A 19,418-nucleotide genomic window follows, 5' to 3' on the forward strand; every position below is an offset into this window, starting at 1 on the left:
TTGGGAGGAAGGATATTTTGGGTTTGAGTTTTGGGTGTGTTGGTTGTTGGTGGCTTTCTTGCTATTTAACTAATAATTGCTGTCAGTTCAGCCTTGTCATTAGCTGTTTAGCTTGTTACGGGTTATTTAGTTAAACTGCATGTATAATCATGCCTATTTGCCTCACCCCTGTGTGCGCCTGGCCTGCAATTTCCCACGAATTAGACTTTTTAAAGACACGTATGCATTTATCCAAATTTGCGTCACCCATTTCCCTATTGCCAAAGCAGATGTACACAACACCCGCCCGGCCCCTCTCCAGGAGATAATTCACTTATGATCACTGAGTTATTTTTCCACTGGAAAGTTGAAACTGGGTAGGAGGGGGTACACATGGGGTCTTGTCCTACAGAAGTGACAGCCGCCAGAACCATGCAGACAGAAGGTGCTGGGTCTCAGTCAGGCAGAAACACTAGGCCTGAGAGAAGGAAAGGGACTCCAAAATATCAGCAGCAAACCCACCAAGAACCCCAAACCCACCACCCCAGCTCCAGCCCCCATCCTGGAAGGATCTAGACACCCACCAGTTCCCCCAAGAATCAAGCCTCCGGACACGATTCCTCTCAAATGGCTTTATTTCCCCAGTGTGAGGAATCTGTGAGTGGGGTCTGTGGTCCCTGTTACCCCAAGGACCCTCCAGCCTGTCTGGACTACAGCCGGGGCTCCATGACTTCCTCCTCCCAGGCTTCGGCTGGTTCTGGGAGGCGCATGCTGTGGTTGGTACGGATGACAGTCCCAAAGGTGGTCCCAACAGCGGCCCAGATGGGCGCGGGGCTCACCTCAAGGACAAGGCCACCAGGTGCGGGGGCCGAGGCCCAGATGAGCCTTACTCTAGGAGCAAAACCCTAGAGCGGGCTTCTCCTTGAAGTCCGCCAGCAAGGCTCAGTCTAGGGGGAAGACAGAAGAGAGAACAGGAGATTGGCGGGGAAGCGGGGAGAGAAAAACTGGGAGACTGGCAAAAAAAGAAGAAACACGAAGACAGGAGGACAAAATGCCCAAAGGAAACCAAGAGAGTGACCCAGGGCCACTGGAAAGGCACCGAGAGAGAAAAACACGCAAAAATACAGGAACAGAGGCTGGAGATGCACAGGCTCATCCTACACACTGACCTTTGGGCCCAGGCAGATCTGGGGGTGGAGGCCCTCCTGGGGGCAGCAAGGCCGAGCGGCTCAGGGCCTCGGCCACCCACCCCAGGACGCGGCTACAGTGCTGGACCTGGGGAGCGGGAGGGATGTCAGAGCAGGAGACCGAACCCCTGCCCAACCTCCGCCAGTCCCCCAGCCAGGCCCCAAGTCCTAACCTCCCGCTCCAGCACTTTCAGGCGCTGTTCGTACTCGCGGATGTGTCCCAGCTGTTTCAGCGCACTGTCCACCCTGAGAAGGGAGGGCCTCTTACTGGGGGCACCCACAGCCCACCCACGCCCGGAGCTCCGCCTGCTTCCAGCCTCTTTCCTCCCTCCCAGCACCCTGCCCCCAGGCTCCGCCCTATTGCCTGGCTCCGTGTAAGCCCCACCCCTTTCCTCAGCTCGGCGGAAGTCGGGATACCCCCAAGGCCAGAAGCCCCGCCCCTGGCCAGGCCCTCCCCTCACTTCTGCGACGTGCGCTTCAGACGCTCGGAGTCGCTGTCCCGCTTGTCCCGAGCGCGTGCCAGCAGGAAGTTCTCCTTTTGCACCGATTCCCAAGTCAGCAGCTTCCGCTCGGCTTCCGGAGAAAAGGAGACTCCTGCAGGGGCGGACGGAGTCAGAGGGCTCAGGCCATGCCCCTTCCCAAGCCCAGCCGCCTCATCAGAGCACTCTCTCCCAGACCCGGCCCCAGGTGTTTCGAGAACAGGCCCCGCTCCTCACCCGTAAGCCCCACCCCTCAGTACTTAAGCACCGCCCGTGCTGCTTAACCCCGCCCCTCACTACCCATGCCACGCCCACTAGTAATTAGGGGCATGCCCCCATCCCCTCGGCTTCCAGGCTCCCGGTCCCTTCTATTTCTCCTTTTTAAGCCAAGCTCTGTTCTCACGGAAATCCCCGATGACCGAGGAGGGCGGCAGGGAGCTCCGGGAGCGCCGGCACAATTTCCTGAGCAGGAGGCGCGAGTGGGAAATGATGATAAGGGGCGGGGCCAGCGCAGGCCGAGAGTGGAATTCCCGGATGAGGCGGTAGCGTTGCGACTTCCAGTAGAGGTCGCTGTTGCCCTGTACTTTGCCGAACGTGTAGCTGCAGAGGTGAGAGGTCAAAGGTCACTTCAGGTCAGAGCCCTGCCGAGGGCAAGGTTGGATGCCAGGTCATAATTGTTCAAAGTCCATGGCAGCAGACAGAAGTCAAGATCACTAAAGTCAGAGGTTACAGGATGCGATGAGAAGTCAGATTAGGGCAGGGCAATGTGGCTCACGCCTGTAATCCTAGCACTTTGGGAGACTGAGGTGGGTGGATTACCTGAGGTCAAGAGTTCAAGACCAGCCTGGCCAAGATAGTGAAACCCCGTCTCTACTAAAAATACAAAAATTAGCCGGGTGTGGTGGTGGGTGCCTGTAATCCCGGCTACTGGGGAGGCTGAGGCAGGATAATCACTTGAACCCAGGAGGTGAAGGTTGCAGTGAGCCAACATCAAGCCACTGCACTCCGGCCTGGGAGACAGAAAACACACACACACACACACACACACACACACACACACACACGCACACACACACAGTCAGTTTAGAAGGGCCAAGGGTCAGATATCAGAGGTCAAGTTGGGGATGGTGTCATGGCTTAAGGTGGAAGTTGAAGTCAGGTTAGAGTTGGGCTCAAAAGTTAGCCTGGACACAAATAACTAACATCAGAAATGAAAATGGAGACATCACTACTGACCTTACAGAAACAAAAAGGACTGTAAGAGAATACTATCAACAATTATATGTCAACAAACTAGGTACATGAAATGGACAAATTCCTAGGAACACACAAATTACCTAAGCTGACTCAAGAAAAAATAGAGGCCGGGCACGGTGGCTCACGCCTATAATCCCAGCACTTCGGGAGGCCGAGGCGGGTGGATCACGAGGTCAAGAGATCGAGACCATCCTGGTCAACAAGGTGAAACCCTGTCTCTACTAAAAAAATACAAAAATTAGCTGGGCATGGTGGCGCATGCCTGTAGTCCCAGCTACTCGAGAGGCTGAGGCAGGAGAATTGCTTGAACCCAGGAGGCGGAGGTTGCAGTGAGCCGAGATCGCATCATTGCACTCCAGCCTGGGTAACAAGAGCGAAACTCTGTCTCAAAAAAAAAAAAAGAAAAAAGAAAATATAGAAATCTCAATAGACATATTATAAGAGATTGAATCAAAAACCTTTCAATAAAGAAATGCCCAAAATTGGATGGCTGTGCTGATGAATTCTATCAAACATTTAAAGAGGATTATAATAACATTGATGTTTCTCAAATTTGTCCAAAAGATGTAAAGGAGAGAACATCTCCTAATTCATTCTATGAGGCCAGCATTGCCATTATACCAAAGCCAGATAAGTGTATCACAAGAAAAGTACAGACACCAGTAATTACGAATATATATGTAAACATCCTGAAAAAATACTAGCAAATCCAATTCAGGAGCATATTACAAGGATTTTACACCATGACCACCATGACCAAGTGGGATTTATCCTAGGAAAGGATAAATACATACAAAAATCAATGTAATACACTGCACTGATTTTTTTTTCTTTAAGATTTCACTCTGTTGCTGGCACAATCACGGCAGTGGTGCAATCATGGCTCACTGAAGCCACAGCCTTGACCTCCTGGGCTCCTGCCTCAGCCTCTTGAGTAGCTGGGATTACAGGCATGCGCTACCACACCCGGCTAATTTTTTTTGTATTTTTAGTAGAGATGGCGTATCACCATGTTGGTGAGGCTGGTCTAGAACTCCTGACCTTTTGATCCACCCACCTCGGTCTCTCAAAGTGCTAGGATTAAAGGTGTGAGCCACCTTGCCCGGCCAATTTTTTTTTTTTTTAATTGAGATGGGATCTCACTATGTTGCCCAGGTCAATCTTGAATCCCTGGCCTCAAGCAATCCTCCCTCTCTGGCTTCCTAAAGTATTGGGATTACAGGCATAAGCCACCATGCCCAGTCATCATAATTTTTAAAAATCATAAACTAGGAATAGAAAGAAACTTCCTCAATATGAGAAAAGGTACTTCTGAAAAACCCACAGCTAACATCATACCCAATGGTGAAAAACTGAGAGCTTTCTGCCTAAAATCAGGAAAAAGACAAAGACATCCACTTTTACCACTGCTATTCAACATTGTACTGGAAGTTCTGGTTAGAACAATTAAACAGAAAAAAACATTAGAGGCATCCAAATTGGAAAGGAAGAAGTGAAAATATCTATTCACAGATGACATGATCCTATATATAGGAAATGCCACAGAATCACAAGAAAGCTTCTAGAGCTACAGATGCAGCAAAGCTGCAGAGTCCAAGATCACACAAAACTCAGTTTTATTTCTACACACTGCAATGAACAATTTGAAAAGGAGGTTAAGAAAGCAATTCCACTTACAACAGCAGCTAAAGGGAAAGCACCTAGGAATAAAGTTAACCCAAAGGGTGAAAGACTCGTACCCTGAAAACTACCAAATAATGCTGGAAAAGCATTAAAAAGAACACCTACAGGCCGGGCGCGGTGGCTCATGCCTGTAATCCCAGCACTTTGGGAGGCCAAGGCAGGTGGATCACGAGGTCAAGAGATCGAGACCATCCTGGTCAACAAGGTGAAACCCCATCTCTACTAAAAATACAAAAATTAGCTGGGCATGGTGGCGCGTGCCTGTAATCCCAGCTACTCAGGAGGCTGAGGCAGGAGAATTGCCTGAACCCAGGAGGCGGAGGTTGCGGTGAGCCGAGATCGCGCCATTGCACTCCAGCCTGAGTAACAAGAGCGAAACTCCGTCTCAAAAAAAAAAGAAAAAAAGAACACCTACATGAAATATCAGTACTACCTGAAACAATCTACAGATTCAACACAATCCCTGTGAAAATTCCTACAGCGGGCCGGGTGTGGTGGCTCATGCCTATAATAGGACTTTGGGAAGCCGAGGCTGGCAGACCACAAAGTCAGGAGATCGAGACCATCCTGGCTGAGATGGTGAAACCCCATCTCTACTAAAAATACATAAAATTAGCTGGGTGTGGTGGCGTGTGCCTATAGTCACAGCTACTCGGGAGGCTAAGACAGGAGAATCGCTTGAACCTGGGAGGTGGAAGCTGCAGTAAGCCGAGATTGCGCCACTGCACTCCAGCCTGGTGACAGAGGGAGACTCCATCATAAATAAATAAATCAATAAAATTTTAAAATAAAAATAAAATTACCCAGGTGTGGTGGCACGTAAGTGTAGTCCCAGCTACTTGGGAGGCTGAGGCAGGAGGATCACTTAAGCCCAGGAGCTTGAGGCTGCATGTGTGAAGTGATATCTCATTTCTTGTGTTTTGGTAGAGACAGCAGCCTCGCTATGTTGCCCACGCTGGTCTCAGAGTCTTGGGCTCAAGCAATCCTCCCACCTCAGCCCCCTAAAGTGCTAGGATTACAGGTATGAGCCACTACGCCCAGCTGGATGACTATAATTTTTACAAAAGAAAAATAACAAGTGTTGGCTAGGATGTGGAGAAGTTAGAACCCTCATACGCTGCTGGTGAGAATAAAAAATGGTGCAGCTGCTGTGGAAACCAGTTTGGTGGTTTCTCAAAAAGCTAAACATAGATTTACCATATGATCCAGGAATTTCACTTTGAGATATACGATCAAAGAAAATAAAAACAAACGTTCAAATAGATACTTCCATGCCAATGCTCCAACCAACATTAGCCACGACAGCCCAAAGGCAGAAACAACCCAAGTGTTCATCAACAGATGAATGGCTAAATCAAATGTGGTCTTTTTTTATGAGATGGTGTTTCGCTCTGTTGCCCAGGCTGGAGTGCAATGGCATGATCTTGGCTCACTGCAGCCTCTGCTTCTGGGTTCAAGCGATTCTCGTGCCTCAGCCTCCCGAGTAGCTGGGATTACAGGCGTGAGCCCAGCTAACTTTTTAGTAGAGATGGGGTCTTACCATGTTGGCCAGGCTGGTCTCAAACTCCTGACCTCAAGTGATCCACCTGCCTTAGCCTGCCAAGGTGCTGGGATTACAGGTGTGAGCCACCACGCCGGGCCCAAATGTGGTCTCTTCATACAGTGGAATGTTACTCATTCATAAAAGGGAATGAATGAAGTTCTGATGCATGCTTCAACATCGATTAACCTTGAAAATATGCTAAGTAAAATCAGCCAGACACAAAAAGACAAATATTGCCTAATTCCACTTACATGAAACATCTAGACAAATCCATAGAGACAGAAAATACATTAGAGGTTACCAAGACCTGTAGGGAGGGGAAATGGGGAGTTCCTGTATCATGGGCACGCACTTTCTGTTCCGGGTGATAGAACGTTCTGGAAATAGGTAGTGGTGATGGCTGCAGAGCACGGTAAATGTAATTAATGTCACTAACTTGTATACTTAAAAATGGGCCAGGTGTGGTGGCTGACGCTTATAATCCCAGCACTTCGGGAGGCTGAGGCTGGTGGATCACCTGAGGTCAGGAGTTCAAGACCAGCCTGGCCAAAATGGTGAAACCCCATCTCTACTAAAAATACAAAAATGAACTGTGCATGATGGCGCACACCTGTAATCTCAGCTACTCAGGAGGCTGAGGCAGAAGAATCCCTTGAACCTGGGAGGCGGAGATTGTAGCAGGCCAAGATCGTGCCACTAGACTCCTCCAGCCTGGGTGACAGAGCAAGACTGTCTCAAAAAAAAAAAAAAAAAAAAAAAAGTAAAAATGGCAAATTTTATGTAATTTTACCACAATAAAAAATGAAGTTGGCTGGGCGCAGTGGCTCACGCCTATAATCCCAACATTTTTGGAGGCCGAGGTGGGCCGATCACTTGAGGTCAAAAGTTCGAGGCCAACATGGAGAAACCCTGTCTCTACTACAAATTCAAAAACTTAGCTGGGTGTGGTGGCATGTGCCTGAAGTCCCAGCTCCTTGGGAGGCTGAGGCACAAGAATCGCTTGTACCGGGAAGGGTCTGGTTGGATTTGGGGAGAAGGCAGCATTAGACTTGATCAGAGTTCAGGAACTAAAGACAGAAATTGATTAGACAGGGTTTGAGAGTCATGAGAGGGTCATGGGTCATGCTGGGTGGGGTCAGATTGGAGAGCCGTCAGGCCTCACCTGAACATGGCGATGAGCAGGTTGACCAGCAGGATGTTGGCCACAAGCAGGAAGATGACAAGGAGCAGCACCACCAGCCAGTTGGCATACTGGGAGACGCAGGTGCCCGCCTGGGTCCCAGGAGGGTGCGCCCAGAAGCCGGGCTCTGACGAGCAGTTGCTGTGCTCCATGAGGGCCACTGTGAAGGGAGACACTCAGAGATGGGGCGAAGGGGACAGAGATCTAACAAAGACAGAAAGACAGCTGGGCCCAGTGGCTCACGCCTGTTACCCCAGCACTTTGGGAAGCCAAGGCAGGCGGATCACCTGAGGTCAGGAGTTCGAGATCTGCCTGGCCAACATGATGAAACTCCGTCTCTACTAAAAGTACAAAAATGTTAGCTGGGCATGGTGACGGGTGCCTGTAATCCCAGCTTCTTGGGAGGCTGAGGCAGGAGAATTGCTTGAACCTGGGAGGCGGAGGTTGCAGTGAGCAGAGGTCAAGCCATTGCACTCCAGCCTGGGCAACAAGAGTAAAAATCCATCTCAAACCAGAAAGAAAGAAAAGAAAGAAGGAAAGAAGGAAGGAAAAGAAAAAAGAAAAGGAGAAAAAAAACAAAAGAAGTAAAAAAAATTAAAAATAAATTAAAAATAAATAAAAAATTTAAAAAATAAAAAAATAAAGATAAAAATAAATAAATAAAAAAAAGAAAAAAGAAAAGGAAGGAAGGAAAGAAAGGGAAGAAAGGAAGGAAGGAAGGAAATGACGGAAGTGGGGTGGGCAGAGACCCAGAGATATGATGGCAGGGGAATGTGGGGTGTCACTCAGAGATCCAGAGAAAGAGGGAGACAGAGACTCAGAGAGACAGAGACATTTTCTTAGAGACAGGGGTATAGAGACCCAGGGAGCAGGGACAGAGAGGCTCAGAGGGAGGGGAGGCTGTCAGGCCCTGTCATCTCTCCCTACCGTCCATGTCCTCCTGGGGGATCTGCCCGAAGATCTGCAGGTAGGGACGGTAGAAGACACGGCGCAGGATACTTGGGAGGTCACTGTCCTGGGGCCTTAGGAGCCCCTCCGTGGCCACGCCATAGGCCACTAACCACACGCCGAGGAAGAAGAGGAAGAAGAACACGTCCTTCACCTGCAGGGAGATGTGGCTGAGTCCGGCCCCGCCCTTCCCTACTCTGGCCCCACCCCTATATCCCAAAGCCACGCCCTACTCCACAAAGCCACGCCCTTTCTCCACAGACCACTCCTTCCCTTGCCCCACCCCTTTCCCTCTGGCCCCGCCCACTTCAGCCCCGCCCCTCACTCACCATCTTGTTCACGATGACGATCTTGGGCCCCAGCTGTTTGTTGACCGTGAAGATGTGCAGCAGCCGCACCGTGAAAATCATGAAGTCGAGGCAGAGGACAGCGCGGCCCAGGTCGTACAAACCTGGGGTCAGCCTGGGGTGTGGGGAGATGCCGCAAGGGTCACTCAAATGTCACAAGATGCCAAGGAAAATTGAGTCTCCCCAATGCCATGCTTCAGATAAAGCCGCAGCCTCCACTGGGCAGAACCAGGACCCTCCAAGTCACCCGAGGTTTACTCAAAAATAGAAAGAAAGAAAGAGGGAGTGGGGTGGGCAGAGACCCAGAGAGATGATGGCGGAGGATGTGGGGTGTCACTCAGGGATTCAGAGAAAGAGGGAGACAGAGACTCAGAGAGACAGAGGCATTTTCTTAGAGACAGGGATACAGAGTCCCAGGGAGCGGGGACAGAGACTCAGTCTCTGCGTGGACTCAGTGCTGGTCCACGCAGGGCACTGGGACCTATTTTTAAAATGGCTGCACAGCCAGGCACGGGGGTTCACGCCTGTAATCCCAGCACTTTGGGAGGCCGAGGTGGGGGGATCACAAGATCAGGAGTTTGAGATCAGCCTGACCAACATGGTGAAACCCCATCTCTACTAAAAATACAAAAATTAGTTGGGCATGGTGGCAGGCGCCTATAATCCTAGCTACTCAGGAAGCTGAGGCAGGAGAATCGCTTGAACCTGGGAGGCGGAGGTTGCAGTGAGCTGAGATCACATCACTGCACTCCAGCCTGGGTGACAGACACAGCGAGACTCCGTCTCAAAAAAAAAAAAAAAAAAAAGTGAAAGTGAAAAGACAAGCCACAAACTTCGAGAAGAGATGAAGATATTAACACTAACAAAACTACCAGGAATTAGGATCCACAGTATAAGGAGAACAGTGATATATATATATATGTATGTGTGTGTATATATATATACACACACATACATATATATACACATACATACATATGCAATCAATGAACCCCAATTTTAAAAACTGGGGTGCAAAGAAGACAACTGACACAAGTACATGTGGCCTTTAAGCTTAGGAAAAGATGTCCTGCCTACCTGGCAGTCAAGAGTGCATAAATGAAAACAAGGAGAGGTCATGTTTACCCTTTAAATTGGCCAATTTGTTTTCAGTTCAATTGAAAGCTACATTTTAAGAGTGAAAGTATCAGGCATTGTCTAGCACGTCCTCTAGGGGGCACTCTCTCGCCCTGATGGTAGGCGTGGAAATGGGTGGGGATACTTAGTAAGAAATCTTATCATGTCAAGAATATATGTACCCTTTGACCCAGGAACTTTACATCTGGGATGTAAACTTTTATTATTCTGGAATAATAATAATATAAACAGGGCTGGGCACGGCGGCTCAAGCCTGTAATCCCAGCACTTTGGGAAGCCAAGGAGTAGGTATTGCTTGAGCCCAGGAAATTGAGACCAGCCTGGGCAACACAGTGAGACTCCATCTCTATTTAAAACAAAAAAAGAAGAAAGACTACAGCAAGGCCATTTGAGTTAAAAAAAAAAAAGAAGAAGAAGAAAGAAATAACCTAAGTGTCCATCTAGAGGGAATCCATTCAATTCTGATGATGATTAGACATTTCTCCCTTGTAATCTGAGAGCTCTCCATTTTTCTCATGTAATACTGCTTCCTTCACCTTGAAAGTGCCGGGCTTGATAAACTGTCCAAAATATCGCTGGCAATCCTAGAGCATGGTAGCAAATGGCCTTAGCCCTTTCATCTCAAAAGTCACTTTATATAAAATACAACAAAGGATAAACGGAAGTAAAGTATTAGTGTTCTGCAAAACTCTCATAGCTTGCTCCCTGCTTAAAGAAATTTTTTATTTAAAACTCACTTAACAATTGGAAAACCGATAAAAAAAAAAAAAAGAAAAAAAAAGAAATTATTTATGTTGAATCACTTTGTAACGCAGCTTAGAGGAAGCCTGCCTCTCAGCGTGTCTACTGAGAAAAGCTTGAGTAGGGGGTCATCACCGTCCACCATTCAGGACATGTCGGGTCCCTTGTAAAGAGTCACCAGGTTGTTGGCTGGGCGCCGGTGGCCCACACCTGTAATCCCAGCACTTTCAGAGGCTAAGGTGGGTGGATCACTTGAGGCCAGGAGATCGAGATCAACCTAGTCAATAAGGCAAAACCCCATCTTTACCAAAAAAAAAAAAAAAAATTAGTTGAGTGTAGTGGCGCACGCCTGTAGTCCCAGCTACTCAGGAGGCTGAGGCAGGAGAATCGCTTGAACCCGGGAGGTGGAGGTTGCAGTGAGCCAAGATCGTCCCATTGTACTCCAGCCTGGGCAACACAGCAAAACTCTGTCTCAAGAAAAAAAGAAAGAAAGAAAATAAAAACAAACAGAAACCAGTCACCAGGTTGTGTCCACAAAGTTTTCTGTTTGCTCTCCTCAAAAGGAGGAGAGTAGCCGGGCGGGAGGGAGGGAGTGGGGAGAGGGAAAGAGAGAAACAAAAAGAAAGAAAGGAAGAAAGGAAAGAAGGAAGAAAGGGAGGGAGGGAGGAGACCCCATCAGCAGAGAACTGGAACCAGAGCAGTAATTATCTGATCATGACTTTACATTAGCCTGGGCAGCCTCTATCTCTACAAAAAATACCAAAATTAGCCGGCTGTGGTGCCCTGTGCCTGTAGTCCCAGCTACTCCGGAGGCTGAGGTGAGAGGATCGCTTAAGCCCGGGAGGAAGAGTGTGCAGAGCCAAGATCACACCACTGCACTCCAGCCTGGGCAACAGAGCTGAGATCCTGTCTCAAAAAATAAAAATAAAAAATAAATTTTAAAAACTTTTTATATTACCTTTTTTTTTTTTTTTTTAAGAGACAGGGTCTCGCTGTCACCCAGGCTTGAGTATAGTGGCACAATCATAGTCCACTGCAGCCTCAAATTCCTGGGCTCCAGCCTCAGCTTTCCAGGTACATGGGACTACAAGGCGTATTGCCGTGCCTGGCTCATTTTTTAATTTTTTTTTTTTTTTTTGAGACAGAGTTTTGCTCTTGTTGCCCAGGCTAGAGTGCAATGGCACAATCTCAGCTCACCGAAACCTCTGCCTCCAGGGTTCAAGTGATTGATTCTCCTGCCTCAGCCTGAGTAGCTGGGATTACAGGCATGTGCCACCATGCCCCGCTAATTTTGTATTTTTATTAGAGATAGGGTTTCTCCATGTTGGTCAGGCTGGTCTCGAACTCCCGACTTCAGGTGATCCACCCACCTCAGCCTCTCAAAGCGCTGTGATTACGGCGTGAGTCACCGCGCCTGGCCCACTTTTAAAATTTTTGGTAGAGACAGGGGTTTTGTTATGTTGCCCAGGCTGATCTTAAACTCCTGGCCTCAAGCAACCCTCCCTCCTCAGCCTTGCAAAGTGCTGGGATTACCAGCGTGAGACACAGCACCTGCCCTCAAATTATCTGGAGTAGAAAATGAAAGAGATGTTGTTGAGAAATTCTTAGGCTGATTTCTATCTCCTGAAGCTCAGAATTTTTGTTTCACTGCCTTATGAAAACACCACATTCCTTAAATTCTGTCAAGAAGTGTGTCTCATCTGATCTTTAGTCAAAGATGGCTAAAATTCTTTCTTTTGGAATCTGATGTGGCATTTTCAAAAAATAAAGTACATTTGCAAATACTGTATTGACATTGAAAGAATCTCAGGACACATTGCAGAGAAAAAGAAAAAGGTTTTTGGAGGCTGAGGTGGGAGGATTGCTTGAGCCCAGGAATTCAAGAACAGCCTGGGCAACTTAGTGAGACCCTATCTTTTAAAAAAAGAAAAAGGCCGGGCACGATGGCTCATGCCTGTAGTCCCAGCACTTTGGGAGGCCGAGGCAGGCCGATCACAAGGTCAGGAGTTCGAGACCAGCCTGGGCAACATGGTGAAACCCCACCTCTACTAAAATACAAAAAGTCAGCTGGATGTGGTGGCAGATGCATGTAATTCCAGTTACTCGGGAGACTGAGGCAGGAGAATCACTTGAACCCAGGAGGCAGAGGTTGCAGTGAGCCGAGATCGTGGTGACAGAGTGAGACTCTGTCTCCAAAAAAGAGAAAGAAAAAGTTACCAGAAGATACATAAATATCATGTAACTGGTGTAAAGAGAATTATGTGTACTTGTCCATGTAAATGAATAGAAAAAGAACAGACAGGATGTGCACCAAACTACTGATGGAGGTAACCACTGAGAAAAGCAGGATGCTTGCAACAGTGGAGGAAAATCTGTGTCCTTCATTTGTTTCCTCTTGTTCAATGGGGCCATATTTCTGCATTTCTTTGGTAATAGCCGATATTTAAAAGATGTTGCCGGGTGCAAAGGCTTACACCTGTAATGCCAACACTTTGGGAGGCTGAAGCAGGAGGATCCCTTGAGGCTAGGAGTGTGATACCAGCTGGGGCACATAGTGAGATCTTGAGATCCTATATCTACCAAAAAAATAAAAATAAAAATTAGGCAGATGTGGTGGTGCGTGCCTGCAGTCCCTGCTACTTGGGAGGCTGAGGTAAGAGGATGGCTTGAGCCAGGGAGGTTGAGGCTACAGTGAGCCATGATCGTGCCACTGCACTCCAGCCTGGGCAACAGAGCAAGACATGTCTCTATAAAAATATCAAATTAAAATTTAAAAACGTTTTAGCCTGGGTAACACAGCGAAACTCCATCTCTACCAAAAAAAAAAAAAAAAAAAAAAATCGAAAAAAAATTAGCTGGACACGGAGGCACATGCCTGTAGTCCTAACTATTCAAGAGGCTGAGGCAGCAGGATGTCTTGGGCGAGGCTTCAATGACCCATGATCTCTGTACAGATAACCCCTCATAAAGAAATAATGCCTGTGGCAGAGATAACCCCTCATAAAGATGCTTATCTAACTTCCCCAGTGGCCAGAGTTTCACAAACCCTCTAAACCAGCCACATGTGTTTTACAAAAAAGGCTTACTACTTTCTGAGCTAGGCACAGTGTCTCACCCCTATAATCCTAACACTTTAGGGAAATCGAGGTAGGAGGACTGTTTGAGGCCAGGAGTGTAAGACCAATCTGACCAACCTAGTGAGACCTGGTGTCTATCTTTAAAAGACAAATTCAGAGGCTGGGCACGGTGGCTCATGCCTGTAATCCCAGCACTCTGGGAGGCTGAGGCAAGTGGATCACCTAAGGTCGGGAGTTCGAGACCAGCCTAACCAACATGGAGAAACCCTGTCTCTACTAAAAATACAAAATTAGCTGGGCATGGTGGCACATGCCTGTAATCCCAGCTATTCAGGAGGCTGAGGCAGGAGAATCACTTGAACCTGGGAGGCAGAGGTTGCGGTGAGCCAAGATCATGCCATTGCACTCCAGCCTGGACAACAAGAGCAAAACTCCGTCTCAAAACAACAACAACAAAAATTAGCCAGGCGTGGTGGTGCATGCCTGTAGTCCCAGCTACTCGGGAGGCTGAGGCAGGAGAACGGCTTGAACCTAGGAGGCAGAAGTTGCAGTGAGCTGAGATCGTGCCATTGTACTCCAGCCTGGGCAATAAGAGTGAAACTCCATCTTAAAAAAAAAATTAGAATGAATATTTTCTGGAGGGTGGGCTGAGGGATCCACCTTGAGACAGGGCTTCTGTTCATAAATCCTCACTGAATGTTTATTTCCGAGAAGCTGGATTTGTCAGCCTCTTTCTTCAGCCTCTCAGCTCCCCTCGGCCTGCAAAGGTAGGTTTGCACAGACCTCATCCAAGAACACAGGGCACCAGCAGAGAGGGACCTAGGGTCGAAGGAGGGTAAGAAAGGCTTCCAAAGGCAGGGACAGCAGATGACGTCTGTAGGAAGGGTCAGAGTTGGCTTGGCAGAGGAGAGAAGGGAAGAGTTTCAGGAATGGGAACAGCATGTGCCAAGACCCAAAGACAAGGCAATTTGTTCCCAAGGACATTCTGACCTACGCCTTCCCCTCCCTTCGGGAACTAACGATATGGTCTGGAAACTGGGGAAGAAATTAACTAATACCACGTGGCCCAGTCCCGGCAACAGAAAACAGTTGAGGAAAATTCCTCACAATTGGTTTTTTGTGTAGACTTAGCTAAGAAGTAAACAGAAACAGCCAAGGGTTTCATGATTAAAAAGTTGACAATCTGGGAGGCAGAGAGGGGTGGATCGCCTGAGGTCAGCAGTTCAAAAACCAGCCTGGCCAACGTGGTGAAACCTCATCTCTACTAAAAATACAAAAAAATTAGCCAGGCATGGTGGCAGGTGTCTGTAATCCCACCTGTAATTTCAACATAGCAAGACAGCTACTCAGGAGGCTGAGGCAGGAGAATTGCTTGAACCCAGGAGGTAGAGGCCGGAGTGAGACGAGATCGAGCGACTGCACTCCAGCCTGGGCCACAGAGCAAGACTCTGCCTCAAAAAAAAAAAAAAAAAATGTTGGCAGAGCATTCCAGCCTCCCTGATGAAATTTGAAGCTATGAAATCTGACCCAGGAAAACTGGACACGAAAGAGCTAACAGGCACCGAGGGCAATTGATAGTCACAGACCCTAGACTTTGGCAAAATTCAGTACGAACCGAAACATGAATGGGGAATTGAATGTGGTATAAAACTTTACCCCAATAACAGTTAACTAAGTTGAAATAATTTCATAAAGTAAAAATGAAAATCATTGAAATGACTTTAACTGCCCTGAATATAAAACCAATCAGGGGGCCAGGCGCAGTTGCTCATGCTGGTAATCCCAGCACATTGGGAGGTCAATGTGGGAGGCCAGGAGTTCAAGACCAGCCTGGGCAATGTAGCAAGACTCCGTCACTACCAAAGAAAAAAAAAAAGCTGGGCCCAGTGGCTCACGCCTGTAATCCTAGCACTTTGGGAGGCCAAGGCAGGTGGATCACCTGAGGTTAGGTGTTCGAGGCCACCATGGCCAACATGGTGAAACCCCAACTCTACCAAAAATACAAAAATTAGCCGGTCATGGTGGTGCACGCCTGTAATCCCAGCTACTTGGAGGGCTGAAATATGAGAATTTCTTTAACTCAGGAGGCAGAGGTTGCAGTGAGCCAAGATCACACCACTGCACTCCAGCCTGGGTAACAGAGCAAGACGTTACTCATCAAAAAAAAAAAAAGAAAGAAGGAAGGAAGAGAGAGAAAGAGAGAGGAAGGAAGGAAGGAAGAAAAGGAAAGAAAAGAAAGAAAGACAGACCTGTAATCCCAGCACTTTAAAAGGCCAAGGTGGGTGAATCATGAGGTCAGGAGTTTGAGACCAGCCTGGCCAACAGTGAAACCCTGTCTCTACTAAAAATACAAAAAAATTAGCTAGGTGTAGTGGCAGGTGCCTGTAATCTTAGCTACACGGGAGGCTGAGGCAGGAGAATCGCTTGAACCCGGGAGGCAGAGGTGGCAGTGAGCCGAGATCACGCCACTGCACTCCAGTCTGGGCAACGGAGTCTCAAGACTCCATCTCAAAAAAATCAAACAACAACAACAACAAAAAAAACAAAGAAAGAAAGAAAGTTGGGAGCAGGAGGGCAAGGCCTGAGACTTACAAGCTGTGTGGATGAAGAGGAGGGAGGAGGTAAGGTAAGGCCTCCCAGAAATATCTGGTAACTTTCAGACCTAGCAATAAATAGCAGAGGCTGAGTGGCGGACAGTGGGGCTTTTTCTAGAATCCTGCCGTCCCTAAAGCCGGATATCCAGGTGCCAGCCAATTACCCTGGGGCAATCGTCACGCCCAACTTTCCTAAGGAGTTTTGTTTTTCTCCAGTCAGCCGGGATGGCTGGACCTGCTGCCCAGCTTCAGCGGACCTGGGAGTGGAGACCCCGGAATGGGCAGGGAGGATGAGAGGTGGCCAGGGACCGGGGTTCCAGGACCCCAGGGCACTCACCGGCAGCCCACGCCCAGGAGGAAGCAGGTGAGGGCCACTAGGTCGCACTGGTTCCAGCTGTCGGCGAGGTAGAGCTGCAGGTGCTGGCGCAGCGAGGCATGACCAGGCCCGGGGCCCCCACTGGCCAGGCTGCCCCAGCCCCCGCTCAGGCCCTGGCGCAGCTCCTCGCACAGCAGCGTGAAAGCCCAGAAGTAGAGCAGCAGCTCCAGGCCGCCGGGCGGCGAGGGCTGGAAGTCCACGAGCAGCACCCGCGCGAACAGCAGCAGGAACAGCAGGTAGCTGACCACGTTGCCCATGAAGGCGGTCACCGGCGCGCCCCAGAAGTGCGCCCAGCGGCGCAGGTACGCGCGCCCCACGCAGCAGCCCTTGCAGCAGCCCCGGCGGCCCGGCTGGTGTGCGACCCCCAGCGACGTCCTCTCCGCGGGGTCCCCCGGCCTGTGGGGGAGAGAAGAGAAGGGAGGAGGCCTCGCTCTGATCCCTGAGTCCTGATCTCCACCACGATGGGGACTTCTGGCCTGCCACATCTGACCCTGCCTGACCCGAAACCCAAAACTCAGTCTGCCCAGCTCCCCTTCTTGGCTTTGTTTATTTTGTTTTGTTTTGTTTTTAAGATGGAGTCTCGCTCTGTCACCAGGCTGGAGGGAGATCCGCGCCTGCTGGGTTCAAGCGACTCTCCTGCCTCAGCCTCCCGAGTAGCTGGGACTACAGGTGCGCACCACCAGCTTGGCTAATTTTTGTATTTTTAGTAGAGATGGGGTTTCACGATATTGACCAGGCTGGTCTCCAACTCCTGACCTCAGGTGATCTGCCTGCCTCGACCTCCCAAAGTGCTGCGATTACAGGCCCAGACCACCTTCTCAGCTTTTTCCCTTGTATCTAACCTCTGACTTCTGAGACCTCCAGATCACTTGAGCTGAGGAGTTGGAGTTAGCAAGACACAGACTTAAAAAAAAAATTTTTTTTTTCATTAGCCAGGTATGGTGGCACATGCTTGTGGTCCCAGCTAGTTGGGAGGCTGAGGGGGGAGGATCACTTGAGCACAGGAGGTCAAGGCTGCAAGAAGCCATGATCACACCACTGCAGTCAGAATGGGTGACAGTGAGATCTTGTCTCAAAAAAAAAAAGGCCGGGCGCAATGGCTCACACCTGTAATCCCAGCACTTTGGGAGGCCGAAGTAGGTGGATCACCTGAGGTCAGCAGTTCAAGAACAGCCTGGCCAACATGGCGAAACCCTATCTCTACTAAAAGTACAAAAATCAGTGAGTGTGGTGGTGGCAGATGCCTATAATCCCAGCTACTCAGGAGGCTGAGGCAGGAGAATTGCTTGAACCTGGGAGGTGGAGGTTGCACTGAGCTGAAATCATGCCACGGCACTCCAGCCTGGGCAACAAGAGTGAGACTCCATCTCAAAAAAAAAAACAATCCCTAAATGAACGGATCCTGCTTGCTACAGAGGAATGGAAGTACGTGTAGCATGAAGCAAATCGGTTTCTAGTGATGGCCTCCTTGGTGACAGAACCACATTGTGAGCCAAGCCTTGAACTTGGCATTTGGGAAGCTTCCTCAGTATCTCAGTCCCTGATGGGACGTGCGATATAGTTTGGATGTTTATTCCTTCCAAGTCTCTGGGTGTGGTGGCTCACACCTATAATCCCAGAACTTTGGGAGGCCGAGGCAGGTGGATCACAAGGTCAGGTGTTGGAGACCAGCCTGGTCAACGTGGTGAAACAGCATCTCTACCAAAATACAAAAAAAAAAGCTGGGCATAATGATGCACACTTGTAATCTCAGCTACTCGGGAGTCTGAGGCAGGAGAATCGCTTGAACCTGGGAAGCAGAGGTTGCAATGAGCCGAGATGGCGCCACTGCACACCAGCCTAGCAACAGAGTGAGACTCCATCTCAAAACAAAAACAAAAACAACAATTAGCCAGGTGTAGTGGTGCATGCCTGTAGTCCTGGTTACTTGGGAGGCTGAGGCAGGTGGATCAGGAACCCAGGAAACAGAGGCTGCAGTGAGCTGAGACTGCATCACTGCACTCTAGCCTGGGCCACAGAGGAATAAGAAAAAGAAAGCAAGAAAGAAAGAAGTGGGGGAAGGAAGGAAGGAAGGAGAAAGAAAAAAAGAAAGAAAGAGAAAGAAAGAAAGAAGGAAAGAAAAAGAAAGAAAGGGAAGAAAGAGAGAGGGAGGGAGGGAGGAAGGAAGGAAGGGAAAAAAAAAAGAAAAAGAAATGTAATCCCTAATGTTGGAGGTGGGGTCTGGTGGGAGGCGTCTGGGTCCTGGCGGTGGGTCCCTCACAAATGGCTTAGCACCGTCCCTTTAGTGACTTTTTGCTCAGTTCACGTGAGATCTGTTTGTTTAAAAGTGTGTGGCCACCCCCTAACTCCTGCTTCCGATCTCGCCATGTGATACACTGACTCCTCCCTCACTTTCTTTTTTTTAAAGAGAGAGAGAGAGAGAATGGGGAGGAGGAAAAAGGAAAAGAAAGAGGGAGAGAGAATGGGAGTATTGCTTTCTTGCCCAGGCTAGAATGCAATTTAGTAATGGGTATTGAAAACCTCTTGTATACTGATAATTATACTTAATGATGTAGTCAGGAAGGAATAAGGGAAGAAGATAACAAACAAACAGCCAACCAATATTTCATTTAAACCTATGAAATGCTATGCGGTTACTGAGGAGTGATTTACTTCCAATTATATAGTCACTTTTGGAATAGGTGTGAGGTGGTAATGTATGTTTTGTGTATTTGAAGTGGAGAGTTCTATAAATGTTTATTAAGTTTACTTGTTTTGGGTCTGAGTTCAAGTCCTGAATATCCTTGTTAATTTTCTATCTCGTTGATCTATAGAATCGTTAGCTATAACGATTCCTCCCTCACTTTCTGCCATGAGCAGAAGTGTCCTGAGGGCTCACCAGTAGCAGATA

General features: G+C 48.6%; 1 protein-coding gene across 2 annotated transcripts in view; it reads right to left on the bottom strand.

Annotated features, from left to right (window-relative positions):
- Positions 1 to 596: 596 nt before the first annotated feature.
- TRPM4 (transient receptor potential cation channel subfamily M member 4) overlaps positions 597 to 19,418 on the bottom strand; it is a 48,655-nt gene continuing 29,833 nt past the window's right edge. For both annotated transcript variants that reach the window (XM_064381057.1, XM_064381058.1), the window contains 9 exons: positions 16,490 to 16,924; positions 8,586 to 8,718; positions 8,236 to 8,410; positions 7,291 to 7,468; positions 2,049 to 2,245; positions 1,628 to 1,760; positions 1,340 to 1,412; positions 1,149 to 1,254; positions 597 to 926 (listed from right to left, as the gene is read on the bottom strand). In XM_064381057.1, the coding sequence (XP_064237127.1) occupies positions 922 to 926; positions 1,149 to 1,254; positions 1,340 to 1,412; positions 1,628 to 1,760; positions 2,049 to 2,245; positions 7,291 to 7,468; positions 8,236 to 8,410; positions 8,586 to 8,718; positions 16,490 to 16,924 (1,435 nt within the window). In that variant the 3' untranslated portion in view covers positions 597 to 921. The remainder of the gene's footprint in view (positions 927 to 1,148; positions 1,255 to 1,339; positions 1,413 to 1,627; positions 1,761 to 2,048; positions 2,246 to 7,290; positions 7,469 to 8,235; positions 8,411 to 8,585; positions 8,719 to 16,489; positions 16,925 to 19,418) is intronic.

The sequence above is a fragment of the Aotus nancymaae genome, unplaced genomic scaffold, assembly GCF_030222135.1.
Source record: "Aotus nancymaae isolate 86718 unplaced genomic scaffold, 86718_ANA_hifiasm-v0.15.2.pri h1tg000028l, whole genome shotgun sequence".
Taxonomy (NCBI): Eukaryota; Metazoa; Chordata; class Mammalia; order Primates; family Aotidae; genus Aotus; species Aotus nancymaae.